Source organism: Genypterus blacodes, unplaced genomic scaffold (assembly GCF_046128005.1).
Source record: "Genypterus blacodes isolate CSIRO-AG114 ecotype Tasmania unplaced genomic scaffold, CSIRO-AGI_Gbla_v1 ptg000067l_1, whole genome shotgun sequence".
NCBI classification, from domain to species: Eukaryota; Metazoa; Chordata; class Actinopteri; order Ophidiiformes; family Ophidiidae; genus Genypterus; species Genypterus blacodes.
Genome location: NW_027466879.1, coordinates 13,324,396 through 13,347,132, shown reverse-complemented (window position 1 = coordinate 13,347,132; position 22,737 = coordinate 13,324,396). Strand labels below are relative to the sequence as shown.

At 47.3% G+C, this 22,737-nt stretch overlaps 1 protein-coding gene across 1 annotated transcript in view; it reads right to left on the bottom strand.

Annotated features, from left to right (window-relative positions):
• The window catches only part of fto (FTO alpha-ketoglutarate dependent dioxygenase), a 113,315-nt gene that overhangs the window by 2,185 nt on the left and 88,393 nt on the right, over positions 1-22,737 (bottom strand). The window contains exon 9 of the mRNA XM_076155906.1: positions 57-197. Within this exon, the coding sequence (XP_076012021.1) occupies positions 57-197 (141 nt within the window). The remainder of the gene's footprint in view (positions 1-56; positions 198-22,737) is intronic.

Here is a 22,737-nt window from a genome sequence, read left to right as displayed (position 1 = left end):
ATACAAACGTCCAACTTTGAATTCTGAATACTAAAACCTTTCCACACTCTCCCCACCTCCACAGGAGCGACTCCACTCTGTTGATGATGTCGGCCAGATCAAAGGGCAGCGGCATGCCGGGGTCGTCCACGCCCCAGAAGGGCCGGTCCACTGGGGCCTCCTCGGGGGGTAACGTCTGGGCCAGACTGGAGTGGCACCTGAGGGGAGAGGAGGAAGGAAACAAACGCACCCATTAACTCCTCCCTCTCATCAAAACGCTCGTCTGAGCATCAGGACACGTGGTTAGAGGTAAAGAATTCAGGGTCTTTAGGATCCCAAACAAAAGTCGATGCCGCCGTCCTGATATAGGAAGTTATTGACAAAAGTATAGTTGAGATATTTCAAAGAGTTCACACAAACACACACTTAATCCTGTTTTAGCAGCAGGAGTGGAGGGTGAGGAAGAATCTCTCCTCTTCCCTTTGACTGTTTACACACAGCATGGTGCACAACAGAGGGATCACACCAGATGAGGAGGAACATAAATCGTTCTATGTGGTATTTGTGAATTGAAGAAGGATCTTAGGGAGGTGAGTCACATTTCTCTGACTCACCTCCCACCTCAAGGATTAGTTAGTGACGTGTGTGTGTGTTTGTGTGTGTGTGTGCGTACATTGGTTCTCATGTTAATTCGTCCTCAAACACACACGCCGGGTATTGTGTGCTTGACCAGGAGGCAGTCGGCCCGTGTGTTTCCTCTCCACTTTATGACTCCTAATAAAACCGGAGCCAATTAGATGCTCCAGGATGTAAGAGAGTGAGCGCAACTATTTGTGCGTGTGTGTGAGTGTGTGTGTGTGTGTGTGTGTGACAGAGAGATGAGCCAAAAGCATTTATAAAATCATAAATGGCCACAACAGTATCAAGCCGATGAGAAATTGCCGTACGATATCGCCATCATTTACTATAATTAACACCCCATTTATCTTACACACACACACACACACACACACACACACACACACACACACACACACACACAACACACACTAAACCGAATGCTTTCACTGGCACATAGCTCTGTTATTGCATTCATGGTACAGCAGTGAGAAACCAGCCTTTGAATGCCACCACAGTATTTTTACAGGATTAATCATTTGAAATGAGTCACAGTTTGCACAGAGCTTCCAGTGCCTGTGATCACCACAGAGTCTAACCGCCTCCCTTGTCAGAGCGGTGTCAATATTTGCTTTGGTGACTCAGCGTTGCGGCGTGCTGCTGTCATTGTAACATCCGACCTCCGCCTCTTGACAGACGAGGGCGACCCCTGACCTGGAAGCGCGCAGAGAGGGGGGGGGGGAGCAGGGGGGAAGAGTCCGTTTGTATACCGTCGCCGGGGAATATCCTTCCACAGCCGCGAGGGCAACGGATCCTCCCCACTCGGTCATTATGCCAGGGGTCCGTCCTCGTCTTGTCACATCCCCTCAGCCCATCCGTGCCCCGACGAAATCCTTAAACCCCCCACCCCAGTCACACACGCAGACATGACCACCGGTAGCACCCTGTGGTCACTAGCTAGCATAAGGTGGTGGAGAGGACAGACAGAGATGAAGAGAAGGCATAAGGGGCTCGGTTATAGATGAGATGAGGGGATGTTAAAGTGGTCAGGGGACAGCGAGGGGCCGCCACAATTTGCGGTTATATATTTTCGCCAGAGCCACTTAATGTTCGACTGGCTCTTGGCCTAAGTGCTACATTTTGGTGTGGTTAGCCCTTTAAAGAGCTGCTGCATTACGGCGGTGAGGAGCAGCATTAACATCCACTGTTCCAATATATCTTCTACGCTCTGGATCAGGGCCTGATAATAGCATCTGTTAACATGCGCTAAGTACCATTATGTAGCACATCACTTCATAAATAATACGATTAGGCGACCTTGGGGCTTTGCGACGAGCCGTGTGTTTAAATGTTCTCATCATTTATTTAGGGGTGCGAATTAAAGGAAGCGCCACTTCAGAGGAGGAGGAGGACATGGCTGGCATACATATATGGAGAGTGTGTCGGAGCGAGAGAAAGAGAGATAGAGAATGCAAAATGACCCCCCCTCACACACACACACACACCCTCACGCAGTGTGGTTCTGCTGACATCAGCTTGAGGACACCGTAGGCCAAGGGAACCCGGGTCTTTGATTCGTTCTGATTAAGTATTCATGTGGCGGAGCTTTGAGAGGAAACACTGACTTCTTCTCTGAATCATAATGAAACGCTACACACCGTACAAATCTGACCAGACGCTGTCGACGGAGCTGCTGCTTTTATCTGACAAGGGATCTGGCAACATTAGCTTGCAAATAGAAAGCCCTTGGTTTAGCAGAGATACAAACGATATGAAGACAGGAGGAGCATCAAAGATAATACAGTGCAGGTAATTCAGCGCACACTTTTACACAATCTACCGCTGTTCACTGTGTAACGTCCCTTGACTGCTAAAATGGAACCAAACAAAAAGTCAATATGAAGCGAGGTGCCTTAAGCTCTCCAGGGCTCCTGCTAGAAATTCAGCGTAAGCCACGGCGGCGTACAAACAAGGCTCACCAAACGACTTTCCCAGGGCCCGCCGACGGCCCACCTTAAAGTTAAGGTCAAAGACAAAGAGGTTGGCGTGGGGTTGAAGAGGGAGAGAATGTGTTTGTGAGTCGGGGGCTGTTCCAATGGATTAACCCCAGACAGATATGGGCCTAACTATCCCATCTGGCGCTCGGTCAAGAGAGATTGGCAATACAATCATTCATTTCAATTTGCCTTGAAACCCTATAGCCTGGCAGGCCCCCGCTCAAATGGTATGCTAATGTGAAAGGTATCTAGGATTCTATTGCCTGTATTCCACAGAGGCCTTTCCCTCCATGCAGCTCGGTGCACTTGAACCGAGGCTGGGGCGGGAGCTCCATGGTCCTTGCTGCAATAAGGGCTGGAGCCCCCTTTGCGCTTAAACTAACCACTTTAGCTAAAGTGAGTGTTAATTATGGACAGGCAAAGCAGTCAATAAAAGGTTAATGTAAAAGTCAAAGGATAAATTCCTTTAAGCATTGCATCATTCCACCATCTCCGCGACCAACACGCTGCTCGCAAGTCTCCTAATCAATACGTTTTACTGTAATGCGCTCCTCATCGATTTCCTCCCCCCTCTCCCACACCCGGACTCCATCACTTGGTTAAAGAAAGGAAAGGGAGAGAGGGAGAGAGGGAGGGAGAGAGAGAGAGAGAAAGAGAGAGAAGGAGAGGTAGAGAGAAAAGAAAGCGAGTAAATAAAATGATTAACCTCGGATTCACTTTGTTGTCTCACTCTTTGTCTCTCTCTTTCTGAAAGGCCTGTTAGTGCCGGGTGGTCTGATATCATCATAGCCATCGCCGCCATCGCAATCATCAGCATCATCAGGCCCACTCAATCCCTGGCCCGTGTGTAATTGTGTAGCCGTACACTCGGGCAGGGCCATACATTAAAAGGCCCTCTGCTCTTAACAGGATGGAAATCCGCCTAATAGACAACATCAGTGCTTCCGACTCATGCAATTACACTGATAAATGCACGATTGTGTCAGGCCGAGTGAAAAAGAGCCCAGAGAATGTAGATAGGAGACAACACTTATTGCATTATTGCTCCGGGAGGTCATTTGTAACCACATGGGACCGGACAGCTTGTGCTGCAGGGTTCAGGACATCATCTGAGAAACTGATGTCAAGCTTTTTGGAAGGGATTTACAGTGGCTCAGATATCTAATCTCTCTTCTTGATGATGAACTTGATGACCAACGTCCCTCACCACAGGAGCTTCTCTTCCACTTTACACCAAGGAACCGTTTTGGTTCACGGATTAGTCAATATTGAACAAATTTTGGTGCTATGACCACAACAGTGAAATTGTGTCTCTACTGTCTGAACCTGCTGCAGCAAGCTTGTTGCTCAGGTGTGGCACCTTTCTGAGTGTGTTTACGGTTGGAGTTACAATGTGAAGCCGCGTTAAGATTCCGTGACGGAGCAAAAACAGCAACTGTTGAGATAAACAAAGCCGTTGCGTCAGATTAGTGTAATGAGACAATGGATTGGTATCCTGGAACGCAATCTAGTTTACATTGGTACTGTCAGTATCAGAGAGTTTGTTTGGTGACAGTAGAATGGCTCCTCTAGATGAGGAATTGCCACCAGAAAGGAAGTTGTGTTTGTGTGGAAATTATGCTGCTTATGTTTCACTACACTTGAAAAACGTGAGCAAGGAACTCACTGCACTTCCTGCTGGGGATAGCAGCCATAGTTCCTCGAGGCATGTCTGATGCTCTACTCACAAGCTATAGACCAAAACGTGGAGAAAAAAAAAAGCCTGTGCAAAAGTGCAACTACGCAGAACACCGATCAATCATCCTGTGAAAGTGAAGATATATTGCATAGAGTATCTGCACTGATCAAGAGAAGCAAAATATCTCCACCTCACCTGCTTCGTCACGCTCCATGTGAGTTGTGCCCAAACTGTGTAGCAGCCCTGTGCAGGTGTGAACTTTTACAGTCTTGGAGAATGCAATCAAACAAGTCATGAAAAAACAGGCATGTGTCACATAAATCAGGCTACCCCTGAAGGGAAGGTATGCAATCACATCCAAAGGAGCGAGAGAGAGAGAGAGAGAGAGAGAGAGAGAGAGAGAGAGAGAGAGAGAGAGAGAGAGCAAGAAAGAGTAGATTATCCAAGTACATCTCCTTACAATGTTGTGCAAGAAGAGAGATACTGAGATACGTCTGTCCTTGTACTCTACAGTATGTTGTGTACAATTACATAATAGGTGGGAGATTGAGACAGACACACAGACAAAATGTACATCTGTCTAATCTATGTTCTTATCTTTCTACTTTGTTGTGTGAGACAGAGGGGAGTTTTAGTGAAGTCACGACGAAGGCACTAGAACAAAGACATTCAAACGCTCAAAGAGAAACCCATTCTTTCATGAGCAGAGGTTTGGATCTACACCTACACCACCCAGGTTTCTAAAGGTCCTGTGAACTCTCAAGGCTGTCCTCATTAGTGCCTGTGAACAGCAGCACAGATCCCCACCCACAATCCTCAACTGCCATTATCGCAATCGCTGCCACATTCAGTATTAAATGTAAAGTGGTCCAGAATGTGAGCCAGCCAGCCAGCCAGCCAGCCAGCCAGCCAGCACGCCAGCACGCCAGAAAGCGTGGGTAGCGCCGCGTCTTAACCGTTTCCTTAGGATCAATCAAATGCTATTGTGTCTGCAGACAGCTGCTGACTGTACAGTTTGTGAGTGTGTGAGGTGGGTGACTGAGGAGAGAGACGCACAGAGAGGGAGAGAGGGAGGGGGCGTCATCAAATGCATGACATATGTTCCTTTCATTTTGATTCCCTCTAAGGAGCCTGGGCTAATAAAACTAACATCTGATGCACTCTTTTCCCTTTAATTAATGGTTGTGGAAAACACACAAAAATGCATTAGCAAGGAGGGAGAGAGATGAGGTGGGTGCTGCTGGGTGCTTTCCTCACTCCCCCCACGTGCCGCCGCCACCACCAAGGCTCTGCTGTTGCTGCTGCTGGGAACAATGATTTGGGTGCTGTGGTACCTTCACGGTGGGGCGGCACCCTTCTGCAGACCCTTGATCAGACTCTGTGAGGTCTCCCTTCTGCCAGCTGCAGTCTGGGCCGCTCATTAAACCACATGAAACAAATAAGGCTCGTTGTTGGCGTCTGCAGCCACTTGGAGATGCGGAGACCTGTATGCACACTGAGTCACTCGCTACGTTTACATGCACTTTAAAACTTAACTTATGATGCGATTAAGGCATAAAGTGGCTTTTTAAAACGCTAAGTAAACACCATAATAAGACTGAAATCAAAGTATGCGCACTCCCAGTAACAGACCTATTGTAAACTGATTTATTAAGGCATGTAAAAGTCTTAATCAGAGTTTGCTGCAACACGGCAGGCATACTTGGAGAACAGCAGGCTCGTATTGATGTCTGCATGTTTTTAATGGCACATTTTTGTCTTTAATACCAGTGAAGGTATTGAGTTCTTGTATTCATACCGACTGAGTTCACCTCAGTCTACAGCAGGGACAGGGAAGGTTCATCATACCTGCACGGGCTCTGCCTACTTCACACCCTGGGTGTTTGATGAGGGCCGGCTGGCTGCTCCATGTAGAGCCGGGTGAACCAGATGTAACAGAAAAACACACAAACGTCGGTAGCCTCTAAATAGCCTTCATAATTGGAGGCAATAAAACACTATTGCAGTCTGGAAGTGCAAAGGAGGCAAGCCCTCTGAACTAAAGCTACCGCTCTCAAAAACCAGGTGGACGTCCATTAGGTGCTTAACAGCGTAACAAATTACCCAACACCCTGGCCTGCTCCTTCTCCTCCCCAGGCTATGAGATGGAATGTGGCCTAATGTCAACACAGGCGCAAAATTTACGAGCAGACAACTATTGTTCAAATGCAATCAGGTTCTAATAAAAAAAGAAAAAAGAGGCAGGAAAAGGACAAACAGATAGCGCCCTCCTGGCTGTTTACTCTTCCGACGAGGGGTGGAGAGACAGATCACCCCCTGAGGCTGGAACTAAAATGTATATATGTGTGTGTGTGTGTGTGTGTGTGTGCGAGCATGTGACACAGAGGGAGAGAGAGAGAGAGAGAGAGAGAGAGTTTTTGTGTGCGTACGTGATTGGGGAGTAGGTTGACTGTGGCCTTTGGCCTACGAGCCACCTGTACCAGGCTACAGGATGGCCCAACAGAAGCAGCTGGCTTGAAGGAAGAGCGAGGAAAGAAACCCCAAACATTTACAGTGGACCGTGCCTACAAAACCCTGAGGACACCAGCCACCAGAACACCACGCAGCCCACACAAGCATCCTCTCCGTCATCCTCCGAAAGCAGCCACATACGGCAAAATACCAGAGTGAAACATTTTGATATGTACCGGCAGAACTAATTAGAGCGGGTTTTAAAGAGACACTTGAGTTTTTCCTGATGACGCTGGTTATTTATACAGCCTGGGAGTGAAAATGAAGCAATAAGACCACTTGATGGTGAGGGTGCAGAGGTTACGAGCCTGCCAGTGTTTGCACTTTTTCACAGCCCAGCGTTTGACGGCTGTAAATCCTGTGTTAGGGAATCAGGAAGAGGGTTACAGCGGCGCTGGGAGCACTAACTCTTACTTTTCCGGAGCAACGGCACGCTGTTGCTGTGAAAACTTGTTCAGAGGGCGCTCTTGTAAAACGATCACTTTACCCCCTCCCCGCTCAAATGCCGTGACCCCTCCCCTCCTGGCCGGGCGTCAGTGCCTCGTGGGTTTCATCTGAATGGTGCAATAATGTCGATGATGGATGAGGTTTGCCCCGACAGCTATACAGCCGAGCCAGTGGATGAGACCTGACCCCCCCCAGTCACATGATAAGGTCGATCCAACTTGGGCACAATTCCCACCTGTCTTCAGGTGACAATGGCAGGGTCAAGCTAGCCCAGCTAATTATAGTCTATTGTACCTTCAACTGCTTGGTTCCAAGTCATCCCTGTAGCTCCGGGGGATGTGGTGTTACTTTCTGAAGCCTTTGTGTAAAGTCAAACTATGAGACAGAAGCTTTAAACTGTTGCACAACAGATATTGGGTTACAGAAATGTGTACATTAAACTGTTTCATGTGAGAGAAGGGAGCGGCTGAATTGACAGTTGCTTTAAAACAAGCACATAGGTCATCAGGGGTTCTTCTTTCATTATTTGATTAAATAATATAATCTGTTCTCACACAGGCAGCTCAGTGACGGCAAACAACATCCCAGCCCTACACTGTGATGATCATAGATGGTAGAACACATGGGCCGATCAACAAACACGTCGTGACGCATCAATGTAGGCAAGGCGACAGAGCAACTATTCAGTACACACCTCCCAGCATGCTTCGGCCAACAGGGAAACACAAACAGGAGGCTCAGTTCTCTGGAAGCTATTTAACATCAAAACAAACAATAATTATGGATAAGCTACAGTAATTATTGTGAATTAAAGATTTATAAAGGCCGACAATAACATCACACTGATCGTCGAGTACAATGTCCTGACTCATCACTAACTCCTCACCAAACTGCTCCTCACTGTAAAATAATGTTTCCAAACTTCACTGATATCGTATATTGGAAGCCAAATGGCCAAATTTAATCAACTTCAGACAAACCTGCAGCTATCCTGTTAATCTCTATCTATTCCACCAGTGGGGTTAGCAGAAAGGTATTTTTAAAGTCGTGTGTTACATAGAACTTAAGTGCTGTTGTTCTTTCTTTCTTCCTTTTGTTAACCTTTAAATAGACAAAAGCAAAGGAGCGGCGCAGGGAAGACGCACACATTCTAACATGGGCATCGGCCGAACCGCAAACATTAAAGCTACTATTTCTCATTCTATTTAGGGAACAAGATGAGCTCAATCTGAAAGAAAAGCAAGACTGGGTACAATTTATGAGCTATAATTTCGCAGACACATTCATGTCCCAAACTCAGTGAGGCTTTACCCAGAGTAGCAGAGGATGTTACTGTGTGTGCTCATGCGTTCATACAGTGTGTGTGTGTGTGTGTGTGTGTGTGTGTGTGTGTGTGTGTGTGTGTGTGTGTGCGCGCGCACTTTGTATTCTTGTGCAGCCATGCCAGTGGAGAGCTTTCTGCCAGGTGTTTGAACTTCTGCATCACCTGGTCCTCCTGCTGCGTGAACACGAGTTTTGTTTCACCCTATTAAGTAAATAGAGTAATTAAAGGGCCTCTGCATTTAAAACGCTGCGAACAGCCAGCAATTTGTTTGGAAGAGCAGCCAGGCTGGGCCCCGAGGCGGCGAACAGGATGCAAAGAGAGCACAGTGAGTCGGGGAATGCAGCAGAACGATGTGAGTGTTTGAGCACACGTGTACACACCTCCGCGTGTGTATTTGTACAGGTGTGTGTCATGGCATTATAAATCACTTATCAAAGGTTGTTCTAGGTGCTGAAGAAAGCTGTTTGTGGTTTAACAGTAACTTGGCAGTGTCCTATTTGTAGTGACAACATCAATGCTGTTTAATAGGACAAAACCCCTTTTCTATAGCAGCACAAAACATTCCTAATGAGGGGAAATACAATGCAAGGTGCAATTACGTGTTCCCATAAAAGATAAAGGTGTGAAGAAACATTGACTTAACTTGTTTGGCAAGCAAGACAACAGCGTAATAAAAGTGGAGCTTAGCACCTTAACAAAGCAGAGGGATTGCAAGAGTAAGAGGTAACCATCATGATCATCAACTTTCTCATTTGTTTCTCTTTGCTTCTGCTCAGATCCATACTTTAAATTTCCCATCCCAGAGACACGACGCCTCTTACTAAGTTCTCTGCCGGCTCCCCTGATCCAGGGTCAGCTGTACTGTGTAGGAGAGGGATAACCTCACTCTGAGCCCCGTAGAAGCCCAGATGGCTGTGTGGAAGCTGTGATCCCAAACTAGCTTACCACTCAATCGCTGTGGCCACATCTCCAAGTCCACAGTTTAACCCTTTCCTATGTCAGCCAAGGTCACAGATGCACACTTGAGAAAGGCGAGGAAAGCCAGCAGTGAAGTGCTGCCAGAGTAGAAGGAATTAGATCCGGGCTGAGTGGCCCTCATCTGGTTAAGCCTGGTAAGTAGCAAAACTAACAGGCTGAGGCACAGTGGTTTGGCTTTGCAGACACACACGCATCCACACACATGCTTGTAAGCTCGCAAGCACACACACATAAATAGGGAGGTAAACAGCCACTCACAGAGTCACACACATACACACGGAAGGCCTCAGAGGGCTACAGATGGCGTGCCCTGGGCCGGGTGACTCTGGCTCTGATTGAGCTCGTTTTAGCTCCACTGTGGAAGCTGCTTAGACACACAGGGCTCAGGGGTTGGGGGCGGAAGGCAAAGAGCAGCGGAAAGAGAAGATGAAAGGAAGGGGGGGGGGGGAGTCTAACTTCATTCTCTGCACGGGCCCTCCGAACATTTTTGCAATATGTGACTGTCCATTCGCTGCTCGCCCTCTTGTCCACCTCCAACCTCGCCGTTTCCTGAAACCGACTCACTTAACAGTGCGAGCAGATACACCCCATAACACACATGCACACTGCGGGAGCGAGCGGGCCACTTCAGCCGTAATTCCGCCTGACTTCTGCTATCCGACTGGCAGGAGACAGGGAGGCAGAGGACAACAAGCTGTGAATACGGGAAGAGACAGAAAATCATTGAGCGCGTTGCCTTTATGAATCTTTGATGAGAGAGAGTGGGGGTGTGCGGGTGCTTTGCCTCTGGTTAAATCTGAGCGTAGCGTGTGTGGTGTGTGCGGCTGCCAACAGAGTTTGAGATAAACAGGGCCTGGACCGGGCCCAGACAACTGCAAACCCTAGAGTCGGGAACATTTGTCCCTGCAATTAGTCCCTGTCCTCTCCGCTCATGTCGCAGGTACGTGCTACTGGTAAGCAAGCAAAATAGTAACATCTATGAACGCCTGGGAGGGTGGAAGGTTGATATACAGCAGAGTTCTGTGTATGGGGAAGCTGTACTCCATGTTTAATTACCTAGTTACACCTCTGTTGATGTGGACGGATGGACTAGTGATGATCAGCCAATCTAGTTACTCAGAGCAACTAACTTTAAGGTTGCTTGCAATAGAGTTTATGACATAATACAATGAGTATCTTTCCATCATGTTAGTTTGTCTCAACTTTGGACATCTGTTCCTTTTGTTTTCTTCATGCAGTGTGTCTGTGTGTGACACACTGCTGCCATGTATTTTGAGCAAAGTTCCCCTTGACTTTCCGGTTTCTTTTTTGACCGACGTGCCTGTAGTTTGTCCACACAGGGTTAATGGTTGGTCTATTTACGGCCCTTTTAGTTGTCTCATGTTAGGAAAACACATGTCACTCAAGTGCAAACTGCCACACCTCTTTAACAGCTGACAAACGCTGGAAAGTGACAATAAAAAAATTACAACCGTCTTCGAGAACCATCAAAAACATTCCACACGGAAGACAGAAAGAAAACAGCATCTGTACAGGTCAAATGACCATTCAAGAATATCAACACGCCTCTTACGTACGGTCACATTTTGCAGGTAGCCCTTCGCTTGGAAACTGTTTTGTTTCTTATGGCTGCCATCGCTCGTAATAGCCTCCATTTCTCATGTGAGAGAGGACTAGTTTTACATACCGTACAACAACTCTGCCTCTCAGCCTTGATAAATGACGCGCTGCTATGTGCAAGCTGAAATACAAACAATATGGCGCCCGGTTATTATGCTGTCCTACATTGCAGTTTCCTAATTAACAATGATAAAGTATGTTACGACGTCTTGCAAGGACATACCAGCGTGCAATTAAAGCGTGGGAAGTTGTTCAACATCCACACCCTTGTGTTGTTTCTTCCACTGTTCTTTGTTTTACCTTGCCACCTGTTCTGACATCACGGACATGAAAACACTTGTGATGACTCAGCCCAGGGTGTTTTAATTAAAAATACAGGATGTGTAATGACAATTTCTGGAACCGTATGAAAGGAATGGTGAGCAGGTGCAAATGTTCCTCTTTACAATAGTTGGGTTATGTTACGAAACAAGCAGAGCGGCATTTTGGCTTTGTGTCATCTGACAGCTGTGATAGCACAGAAGTCCTAGTTATCCAAAAAGCTCTGCTCATGTTAATGTGTCACCATGACGCTGTTTGAACACTGGCTTCATCCTCCTGTCAGCCAGCACACCGGCACTGTCGGATGACTTCTGATCAAATAAAGGTTGACGCGGCTGCACGGGCTTAAGGTGATCGCGACTTTCCCCCGGCTTTCTCCGTCATCTGTCAGAATCAAAATGTACACTTCCCCTCACACAGTGATCACAAATAGCAAAGTGGAGAGGAAATCTCAAGTGACAGTTGGGGCAAATTCTCACTTCTGGCTGAGTTATCACTGAATCTCTGCAGCTTGTGATCCTGAGAGTGATCAAGACGGTGGATTGATTGGCAACTCAAGTACCTTTTCTCCAGCTTGTAGTAATGTTCAAAACTAGCAGAGATGTGAACTTGTGCGTTTCTACAGTGACAAGATAAGACAATGAAGCTCTGATGCCAGGGGTTGGGTTGGATCTTTAAAGGCACAAGCATGAGTCTAACAGTGCCCCCTGATGGTTCATGCAAGCGCTATGCCAGGGAGGAAATCTGTGGGCACTGTGTGTGTGGTGTACTGCAGTGTGGTGAGAACAGGTAATGGCCATTGAAATCACACATCAAAAGCAACAGTGTCCGTCTTTTGTTTTGCAGGCAAAGGGAGGTGAAAAGAGACATGCTTCAGCTGAGAAGCAAACCTGTGGTCTGCCGGACAAATCAATAGCAGTGTCTAAAAGCAGAGCGGGCTGTGCTGAGGGGGAGCTGGAGGGGTTACCTCGAGCCTGCTACCCCCCAGGCCCCTCCTGGGGGGTGTACTTGCCTGTCTCCTCGCCCCCCATCTCTTCTGCCTCAGTGCTCCAATCCTGCCACTTCACATACACGTCCGTTCAGCAAGTCTCCGTATGTGCAGACTCACGCACACGCCACCTACTGCTGTCTATACTGTGAAAGGCAAGGATCTTAAATGGTGCACAACAGCGTGCAGTCATCTAAAAAGGTATATGAGACACACACACACACACACACACTGATACAAAAAGTCATACACATGGACGTACTCTTTGTCCCCTGATACACTACATACTGTGCAACATGGAACACAATATAGATGACCTAAAAACGGCTTGCCATTGGACTGGTCCTTTACACAAGAGGGACCACGTACCTGCACAACAGCAGCTCCCTCCCGCCACACACACCCACACGTACACATGCACACACTGCCAACCCTCGTCTAATCCAAAGACCCTGGAGAACATGAAGGCCCAGCGTATGAGCACCAGTAACAGCAGCACTACTCCAGATTACAGGAATTCAATGTTCTAAAAAGCAAAAAAGCCTTCTCCTCCTCCTCCTCGCTCCTTCGCTCGCTGTTGACTGCTTACTTTCAATCACAGTTAACGTCACAGGACAGGAAGTAGAGGCACAGGAGGAGGCGAAACACAAGCCTCCTGCACAATACACTTGTCTGGCAGCTGCTTGCTGTGACATTTGAGGCCATGGGGACCTTGTTGAAAGAGCAGATGCTCACTGATGTACAGGCGCAGGAACATGGCAACTACACAAGTGGCTGAACCAGAGAGAGAAAAAAAATCCAAACACGTACAGGCAAAAAGCTGGAGATGGCAGATGCATGCAGGGATGTGTATGAGCATGGAAAAGTGCTTATAGACACTCGGGTGAGTTATGAGTTGATGGAGAATGTGCACACGTGGGTAAAGACGTGGAAGAAGACTCCAACCAAAGAGTGATGCTGATATAAAATGAGTAGAACCTTGTGCAGGTAATCAAACACACATTTACACTCAAATAGGGCGGAGAGATATGGAATGTGTATGTATACATCTGACATGCACAAGACACAAACGTTCACACACACGCACATGCACACGCACACGCACACAGACACACACTTCTCAAAGATGTCCCAAAATCTAATCCAACCCATCCCTCCAGAGGCGACACATTCCTGGAATACTGGCAACAATTGCCAGTGAACTTGTGTGAATGAAGAAGAACTCAACGGTTACAACTGGCAGAAAGCCCAAAAAACAAACAAGAAACATGAGAGAAAATTGAGGTGGTGAAAGAAAAGGGGAGCAAACGAGGGGTAATTGAAAGATGAGATGGGAGGAAAACAGATGGAAACAAAGAGAGAAACACAAGATGCAGAGTGTGAGAGCGGCAGAGCAGGAGGCATCGCGATGAATCTCCGGGAGAGAGAAAGTGTTTCCGCAGAGGACCGCAGGCAGGTTTATGGAAATGGATGGCTGGCAGCTTCTCTGGCTGACTGTAAACAGGATCTTGGTAAGGCATATAGCCCCTGGTGAGGCCCAGAGAGGCTAGCATCACCGCACGGCAATGTGGCGCTGCAATACTCCCATGTTCCCTCCTTCTATCTGTCTGTTTCCTTTGCTCCAACCTGCCCAAACTCCGCTCGTGAGTAATTTATGAAGGTGTGTGTGTCTCGATGTGTGTGTTGGGAGGGGGGGGGGCATACATGCATATACTGACACCAAATACATGACATGTTCCACATGTCTTCGCACAAAACTACAAAGAGCCCTTTTGTTTCTACAAAGGAAAAGACACAATAAAAAGTAGCTTAGCCATTCCAGGAGCTGGAACCATTTTGCTTTAAAGCAGGTAGAGGCTAAGCTTAAATCTTGGTGTTATTAGTCAACTTAAACAACTTAACCCAAACATCATAACTAAACCATTACCTTCACCAAGGTTTTCAGCCTTGTCTGTGAGCAGACTATCTCAAAAAGTTTTTGAAGGATTGCAACGGAACCTTCTGTGCAGGTTGAACATGATTCAGGGAAAGAACCCAACATATTTTGGTTCTGCTCAGCTTGATGGCGGCAGTGCTGTTATAACCCCTTTTGCATTTTGACCAACAACCTTTGAACCATAAGTCATAGAATCCCAATTTTGTTATTGATGATAACATCAATACCTGGGTTTAACTTTTGAACTGTAAATGAAAGGATCAAAATGCGTTTCCCTGGATTCCTTGAGTCTATCTGCAGCCAATCTCCCAATAACCTTTGAAGGTTTTCAAACTCGACATCTGACAGAATCCCTGATGCTTGATCTGTTCCAAATCACTCTTTCATAGTAACATTATGACTCTGTGTGCCTGTGTGTCTTACAGTATATAGGCACGCGTCTACTTATTGTCTTAATTGTTCCCGCATAGTTCTGTAGCACAGGTTTCTCTCTTTTGTCTTCCCGAGCAGCTGCAGCTGGAGCAATTAGGCCGGCATTATCTTTTCCACCATGGAAAACAAAGTGCAGTGGCGTAACGCGAGGCCTTACACAAAAGTAAACAACTTCATCTCGTGTCTGGAATATGTGTCACTGCGAATGTGCAAAGCTGCCCCGTCGCTGTAGCCGTGTCGGGCTGGAGGAGCGGCGCCTAATTAATGAGTGAGAGAGAGAGGGAGAGAGAGAGAGAGAGATGGAGATAGAATGAGAGAGAGAGAATGAGAGCGAGCGGGGGGAGTGCGACAGCGATACTCTCCCTTCTACAGTTCTTCAAACAAATGCTTCCTACGGGACCCCATTGTTTGGACTGAGGCATCATGGGTAGCCTTATTTACAGATTTTAATTGCTCGGGTGATCTGTGGGTAAAACACCCCGTCGTAATCACCCCACAATAGAATTGTTACAGTTTCTGACAATTGTAATAAAATGCTCTACAGCATCCAGGGGAAAATGAGGAACGGGGAGACGGCAGAGAGCGGCAGAGAAAAAGAGACGGGGACGGGGAGAGAGAAGAGGAGAGGAGGCAAAGAAAAGAAGCAGGAACAAGAGAGAGAAAAAAATAAACAAGAAGAAAATATTCTGGATGCAAATTATTAGAATGTTGCTCCCGTTTCCTCAGTGAGAGGAACTAATCAGAGAGGGCGGGAAGCAGGGATGAGGACGGCACTGTTGTCCAAGGAAATGATTGCTCTCCCACCTCAAAGTGACAACCATGAGGAGCTCACCGTTCCTGGACTTCTGAAGCGGAACCGCAGAGGAGACATCCGCCGAAAACATCACACACACACACACACACACACACACACACAGCCTGGCAATGAGAAGCTAGGTCACCTACAGGAAGAGATTAATGTCACTGAGGCTGAGGTACGAACATGGGACTGTCAACTGCAGCTGTCCCTGATTTGGAAGAAACTGGCACAAGTGTACTCGTGTACTTTCACGGCGCTTAAAGAGAGGCAGTTAGACACAAGTTCTGGTGCGAGCAAATGTGAGTCAAAGATAGAATCCCTACATCAGAAATCAAACGCACAATACACTCTGCACCTTTAGCTTTGTTATTCAAGGAGGAAGGACAAAAGGTTGCAAGGTTATGTGCATCTTCATCACGCAGACAGGCCACCATGAGAGTACTGACAGCCCTGATAGACTACTAAGATACTACAAGTGTATCATTGACAAATCATTCAGAAATTGTACTGATAAAGTATTTTTAGGACATTTTTTCACACACAGCAACAGACGACTACAATGCTTCCTGCTTCTACCAAGAACTGCAGAGTAAAAATGTCTTCTACTGAGCGAAAAAGAATGTTTCACTTAAGTGTGTCAAATGCTATCCCATTATTATGCCCGGCGCTGATAAAGGTAATACAAACACCCTGTGCATCAAAGGTCCATGAAAAATTAAACAGCCAATCAGCTGGCAATTATTTTCTTTAATCTCCTGGAGGCAGCCAATGGGGATGTGCCTGCGGTGACGGTGGCCTGGAAGGGATTCATGCCTTTGGTTCTGCGAAAACCCACAATCTTAACACTTGGTTTGCATTATGCTCAGCTCAGGCGAAAAATGAAAGCACAGACAAACTTTCTACGCTGTTTTACTTTTTCGTATTTGTGAAAATACAGCATTATTGATATGGTTAAGTCCAATGTCCTTGTCTTTGTAAGAGTATTGATGATTTCCTAGTCTTCCACTAGCAGAGGGAGCTGATCAATTGCTCAATATGTTGCAATGATCTTGCATGCACAACCAAAGACTTAGAGTGTGTACAGTTGATCTGACCTTTTTAGTGCCAAACAGTTTGACTATGAAGCATTAGTAACTACAAATGAGATAAAGCTGATATGATTGTTATTTCCCTCATTTTAGTGTGATAGGGGGAAGTACATGTATGTGTTGATATAATGACACTAACACTAACAAACTATATTGTACAAACACACAGTAGGAGCAGGAATTTGATGAGTTTAGCATGGCGTCACTCACACAACACCATGACCGGACACCAGAGGTTCTCTGGACCGTCTCACTCGGTCCAGTGTCCCTGTGGCCACGGGTTGACCTGCCAGTTTGATTCCTGTCACTGCTGTTCATGCAAGCCTCGCAAACACTAGCTCTCTCCCTGCTGCGATCGATAGGCGCGTGGAGTCGCTCAATGCCAATGATTCTACCCTGATCTTAATTAGAGAAACACATCAGATACAAATGACATCGCAGATCAATCGACAAGCACAGGGTGGGGGTGGTGCGGCTGGAGTCGTCCGCTGAGATAACTTTTAGTCGTTAGTTTTAAAGTTCTGTATCCAAGACAATAGGGAAAACATCCTCATTTTCCTTGAGCTTTGAGGCCGACCAGTCTCACTTTGGACTGTAAATGACTCACAATCTTCTTCATCTATCCTGTGCCTCTCTGACTCTTCCATCCATTTTTCACCATCATCTCTCCTCTCCTCTGTATTGGCTGATGGATGGACGATGGCATAAAGGCAGAACCGGGCTGACAAGCTCCTTAGCCGCATGGCTGAGTGTATAACTAGCTGCATTAGTGAACACCTACACTCAGGGAGCCCATCAAAGACAAAGGCATTTAGTATGGTGTCTAGGGAAATCACACATGTGCGCGCACAGACACAAACACACACACACACACACACACACACAAACCCCTGTGTGCCAAATGCCATTATGCACATGCTCATTTTATTGGCACATATGTGCACATAGCCATGGATGTACTCAAACATGTAAGTGTAGAAACATGTATGCAAAGGCAGGACACACACACACACACACACACACACACACACACACACACACACACACACACACACACACACACACACACACACACACACACACACACACACAAACCAATATGGGAGTCAATAGTGCTGATTTTCCTTGTCAGCTCCTAGGCAGGCACTGGTTTAAAGAGACATCAATCTGTGATGTCAGCACTTACCTAATGAACCCTCTCAGATCGATGGAAGCACTGGTGCAGCCTGTCTCCGCTGCCTGGCCTGCTCTCATGTAAACCATGACTCTTTGGGGATCCATGCTAGACTGGGTCACAATAGTGTGTCTGTGATTGTGCCTTCAAAAACCCAAATGTGTGTAAGTCCATGTGGCTGAATATACAATATCTAAATGCTTGTATGTTTAGGTGTATACAATCCGTCTTTTTGTGGCTTGGAGTGTTGTGTGTAGTGCGATTTTGGCCTAAATATATTTGTGAATGCAGCCCCAAAATCTTGCATGTAAAGGTTTAAAGCTTTGTGTCTAAATATACTGTAAACATATATGTTAGGCATTAGTGTTGCACACACATCAGTGTATATGTGTATGTGTATGAGTACATTCTACATAAAATGCAACATCTACCAGGACTGTCTACATCTGTGTTTATGTTCACACATGTGGCGGTATAACAAAAGCAGCACAGGGAAATATTTGAGCCTGCAGACCCGTACAGATGTCTCCTTTTTTGCTCCCACAATACATGAGCTCACAGGCTGACGGGCGGAGGCCACGGTTATAGAGGTGGCAGCAGTGTGAGATGCTGTACAATTAGATTAGTTCCATTTCCTTTGATGGCCCCCACCCTGTCTCATCGTGCATGTGACACTTCAAATGCAGGAGCCTCCTGTGCCACCTAATTGACCAGAATAAACATATTATATTGTGATAACTGTCGCGATTGTAACAAATTGTACGGCGTGACTGACACAAATCACGGCATTAGCCTTGCCTCTCTTATCGGCGGCCTCCTCGCGCCTTTTCAATAAACAATCTCGGTAGACGGAAAGAGGGAACGAGGCAGAGCAAAGGGGGGAGCGGAGGCAGAGAGAGGGAGGGATTGATGGCGGGCGAGCGGAGTGGGAGCGCTGCAACCGTGATCTAACGTTTACCCACTTAACCATTCAGAAAGTCATCTTCTTCCATCAGCGCCTCACTTGGCGCAGCATGAGAAACATTATCTTTCCACAGGAGCTATCATTCACAGATGGCTTCTCCTTTCTCAGCAGCCTGCCACTGTGCATCTCCAACACTGGGATTTGTGCATGGATGTGTGTGTGTGAGTCCTTTCCTATGTTTTTGTGTACATGTATTAGTAAGAGGGCGAGCTTTGGTGTGGGAAGTTTAGAAGGTGGCGGAAGAGGATGTGTGTTTGTATATATATGTTGTATGTTTGTGTATATGTTCACAAATTACTAATAAAGTGTGTAGCTTTGGGCGTAGAGGTTTGAACAGAGAGGATGAAGAGAACTGTGGGAGGCATGGAGATGTGGAAGAGGAGGAGGAGGAGGAGGAGGAGGAGGAGGATGTAGGGGTGGCTGACGTGTTAATCAGTGAATCAGCGTCCATCCACTAATGTCTGCCTGTGTAAATAAGGCCCTCATCTCCTGCCGTCACATACGCTGCCTTTCCAGCCCATTAGGCCCGAGCTGGCTGGCTGAGGCGGCACACCGCTCGCTGGAGACTCATTTACGTGTCTATAGGCATCTGTGGCTGGTGATAGGGAGCCCACGTGAAATTAATGGGACTATGGGTGCTGCCAACCAGCCAGCACTCCTGCATCCACATACGCACACACACCAATCTCCACGGCATGTACGCCTGAATGCCTGAGCGCGGTGTGTGGACAGATGCAAAGCTACACACACACACAGTGTTTTTTTTATGCACGCTGGGTAAACTAACCTTTGCAGTCAAGATTTAGCAGCTTTATTAGTTGAGGAAATGGCTGTAATTAAGGATAATTCATAATGGCTGCGTCTCCCCTCTCTGTGGTATTAAAAAGGGGCCGGCCTAATTTAGCCTGCGTGCATTTGTGCGCCAAGGCAGGAAAATGGGGGGGGGGGAGGGCGGAGTACATAGAGACAGGGAGAGGGGAAGAAGGACAGGCTGCTGCAAGGTTCAGATACAACGTGTGGTGGACAGGCCAGCTGAGTGGTTACCACAATTCACACGCCTTCACAGTGAACATACGTACACACACATACAACTATAGTTCTGTCAATCCGACTTAAAGCGGGGACGCGAAATGAGACTTGAATTTAACAACAACAACAACAACAGAAGATCAGACATGTGAGTCCCAGTAATCTATGTCGGTGCCAGGTCCAGGTGCCGGCCCGTTCTTTCAGCACAGGAGGAAGGGGCCGTGTCTGGTCCGAACTCACCTCCTTCTCTACCTTCTGCTCCGTCTCTGTGGCCCCCTAGTGAAGGCGAGGCACCAGAGGACTGGATCGATAAGGCCACAGATGCTGCCAGCTCCACTCACTCATTACCACTGATGAATAATACAGGACGACCCCCCCAACCCCGACCCCGACACACGCACGCACACACCCGCATAACAGCACACGTGACAGAGTTTGAGAATACTGGGAGGACATTTGCAGATAATGGGATTCATCACTGGTTCGATCTTAGTTGTGGGAAATAGGAGCTGGTCTCTAACACACAAGCCTCTGTGAGCCTGCAACAACGCAAATATGACTACAGAGGGAAGGAATCCGCCAATCGCATTCCTCTGACACTGACCTTTGGGTTGAAGGAGCAATTTGAGTACAGTATTTAATGTTGTGTAAACTAGGACAGAGACTCCCGACCGTTCCAATGTTACAGACTCTTGCGGCAGACCTTACAAGCCTTTAAGTTAGAAATGAAAATACAGCACCGGCTTACAGTTAAACCCAATCAATTACAGAGCGGAAACCTGTCCAAAATGTGATTTCCACACTGTCCGCTGCATCTTTCACACCATTATCGATTCCCTTCGCTTGTAACGTTTTCTGTTAATTCTGTTCACCCACACAAAATCTATATGTGTGCATTTCAAAGCAGGCGTCCGAGCCGAGCGGAGGCTGCCTCAGCTCCGCAGGCCAGACAATCACTGTCAATCTATCTAATGACCAAATGTCTGCTGATGCATGCCGAGGCAAGTGAGGAGAGTCTTGGGGTGCAACATGAAGCAGAATGGAGAGCATCCCCAGCGTCTCCAAAGTGTTGAAAAGGCATGTAAAGCCCCCCCCCCCCCTCCCCCGCCCCCCCATGCTGGAGCTCCCCTCAATGCCTCTCACTTTCCCTCTGTAACGTTAGATAGATGAAAGAGAATGGAGCCCTTAAGTCGAAGTAGTACAGATCAAGTAGGGATGGGGGGGAAGTCAAATAAGGATGCAGAGGGAAAGTTGAATGATAGAGTATTCTGTCAGAGTCCGATTCCTTGGCTAACGAAAGTGTGTTTTAACAATGTATGGCAAAGGAAAATTCTCCCCGGAGGTTTTTAAGGTTCTGCATGAAAGTGCAAAAAGGAGAGCGAGGAGCAAAAAGTTGCACGACATGCGGGCCCCCCGATAGCTCCTGCTGGATAACCCTGCCCCCCCCCACGTCTCTTCCATTCCCCCCTGAGCGCTATCGCAGGTGGTGGCTCTGTCCGGTACATCAGCCTCAGGATGTAAGAGATTGAATCAGACCTGCCAGCTCTCCGGCGGCCATTTGAGCACCAAAATAAATGACAAGGCGAGCGCTGGAGGAGAGAAAGCGAGGGCAGCCCAAAGGTGTGACCCCACTGATGAGATGAGAGGCAGTTCAGACCTGCCAGACACACTATTAGAATCTGAGACAGCAAAGGGAGGTGGAGAGAGAGGAGGGAGAGAGAGAGGGGAAGAGATAGTGGGGCCTGGTGTCACTTCATCGAATTCCTCCCTGGCACATGGTAACAGAGGTCAGGGGAAGAAAAGCACAGGGGCAGAGTGTAAAGCTGAGTGAAAACACAGTGCTGCTCTAATACCTTTCATAAAGAGAAAAGCCTCCTCATCCTGCAGCAATGATTAAATATAACCTGAATGGTGAAGAACTAACCCGCACTACCCCCACACTGGCCTAAGTTTGTGTGTGTGTGCGTGTTTGTGTGTGTGTGTGTGCATTCATGGGGTGACGAGGGTAAAAGCAATTTGTGGAGAACTTGTTGGATGAGTGGAGTGTGTGTGTGTGTGTGTGTGTGTGTGTGCTTTTGCGGTAGTGCTTGGAAGGCTGGAGTGTTGGCTTGTAGCTGTGGTGACACCAGCCAATGCAACAGTTAATGCTTCAGACCGCCGCCCTGGCTAAAATTAATGCTGTCATCAGCAGCTGGAAAACAAACGTTAAAGACCGGGAGCAAAGTGGCCCTGTAGAGCCACGGATGCAATTAATTCTAAACGAAAAAAGGTTTTAAAGAGATACACAGGGCCGATATGTCGCTGCGTCCAAACGTTAGCTGCCCCCAAACGCCCCCCTGACATCTGACCCCTGTGGTTAAACGCCTGCACGCGTTTTTGTCAAAGAGAGACGTGAATAATCGTCACTTTCGAGTCATAAGATGGGTAATGCTTAAATATTCTGCAAAGAAAAGACCAGAAACTGCGACGTGAAGAGCCAATATATACTGTACAGTAACCTTATTGTATATATGCCTATGTGGTCCACGGAGATGGAGAGAAATTGGACCATCAGTGTCACTCAGAGCCCCAGTGTGCAGGCTTGTTTTCTTGATCTAATAGAAGGTAATGATCCAGAGAGCTGGGCTAGGCTTCCTCTACCAGTGAGCGGGCCTCGGGGGGCTACTCCACCCCTGACAGCGGCAGTGGTCGCGGCAGTGCAATAAGAATAAACACATGCAGGCGGGGAGTCTATTTGGCTGAGAGTGATGGCTAGCTTGTTGCTTATCCCAGCCCAATAAATCTCCATACAGGGCCGAGAAGATGAGCGCCGCTTATCTCATCAGCCCTTGCGAGTGATGCCTCCGACCGAGTG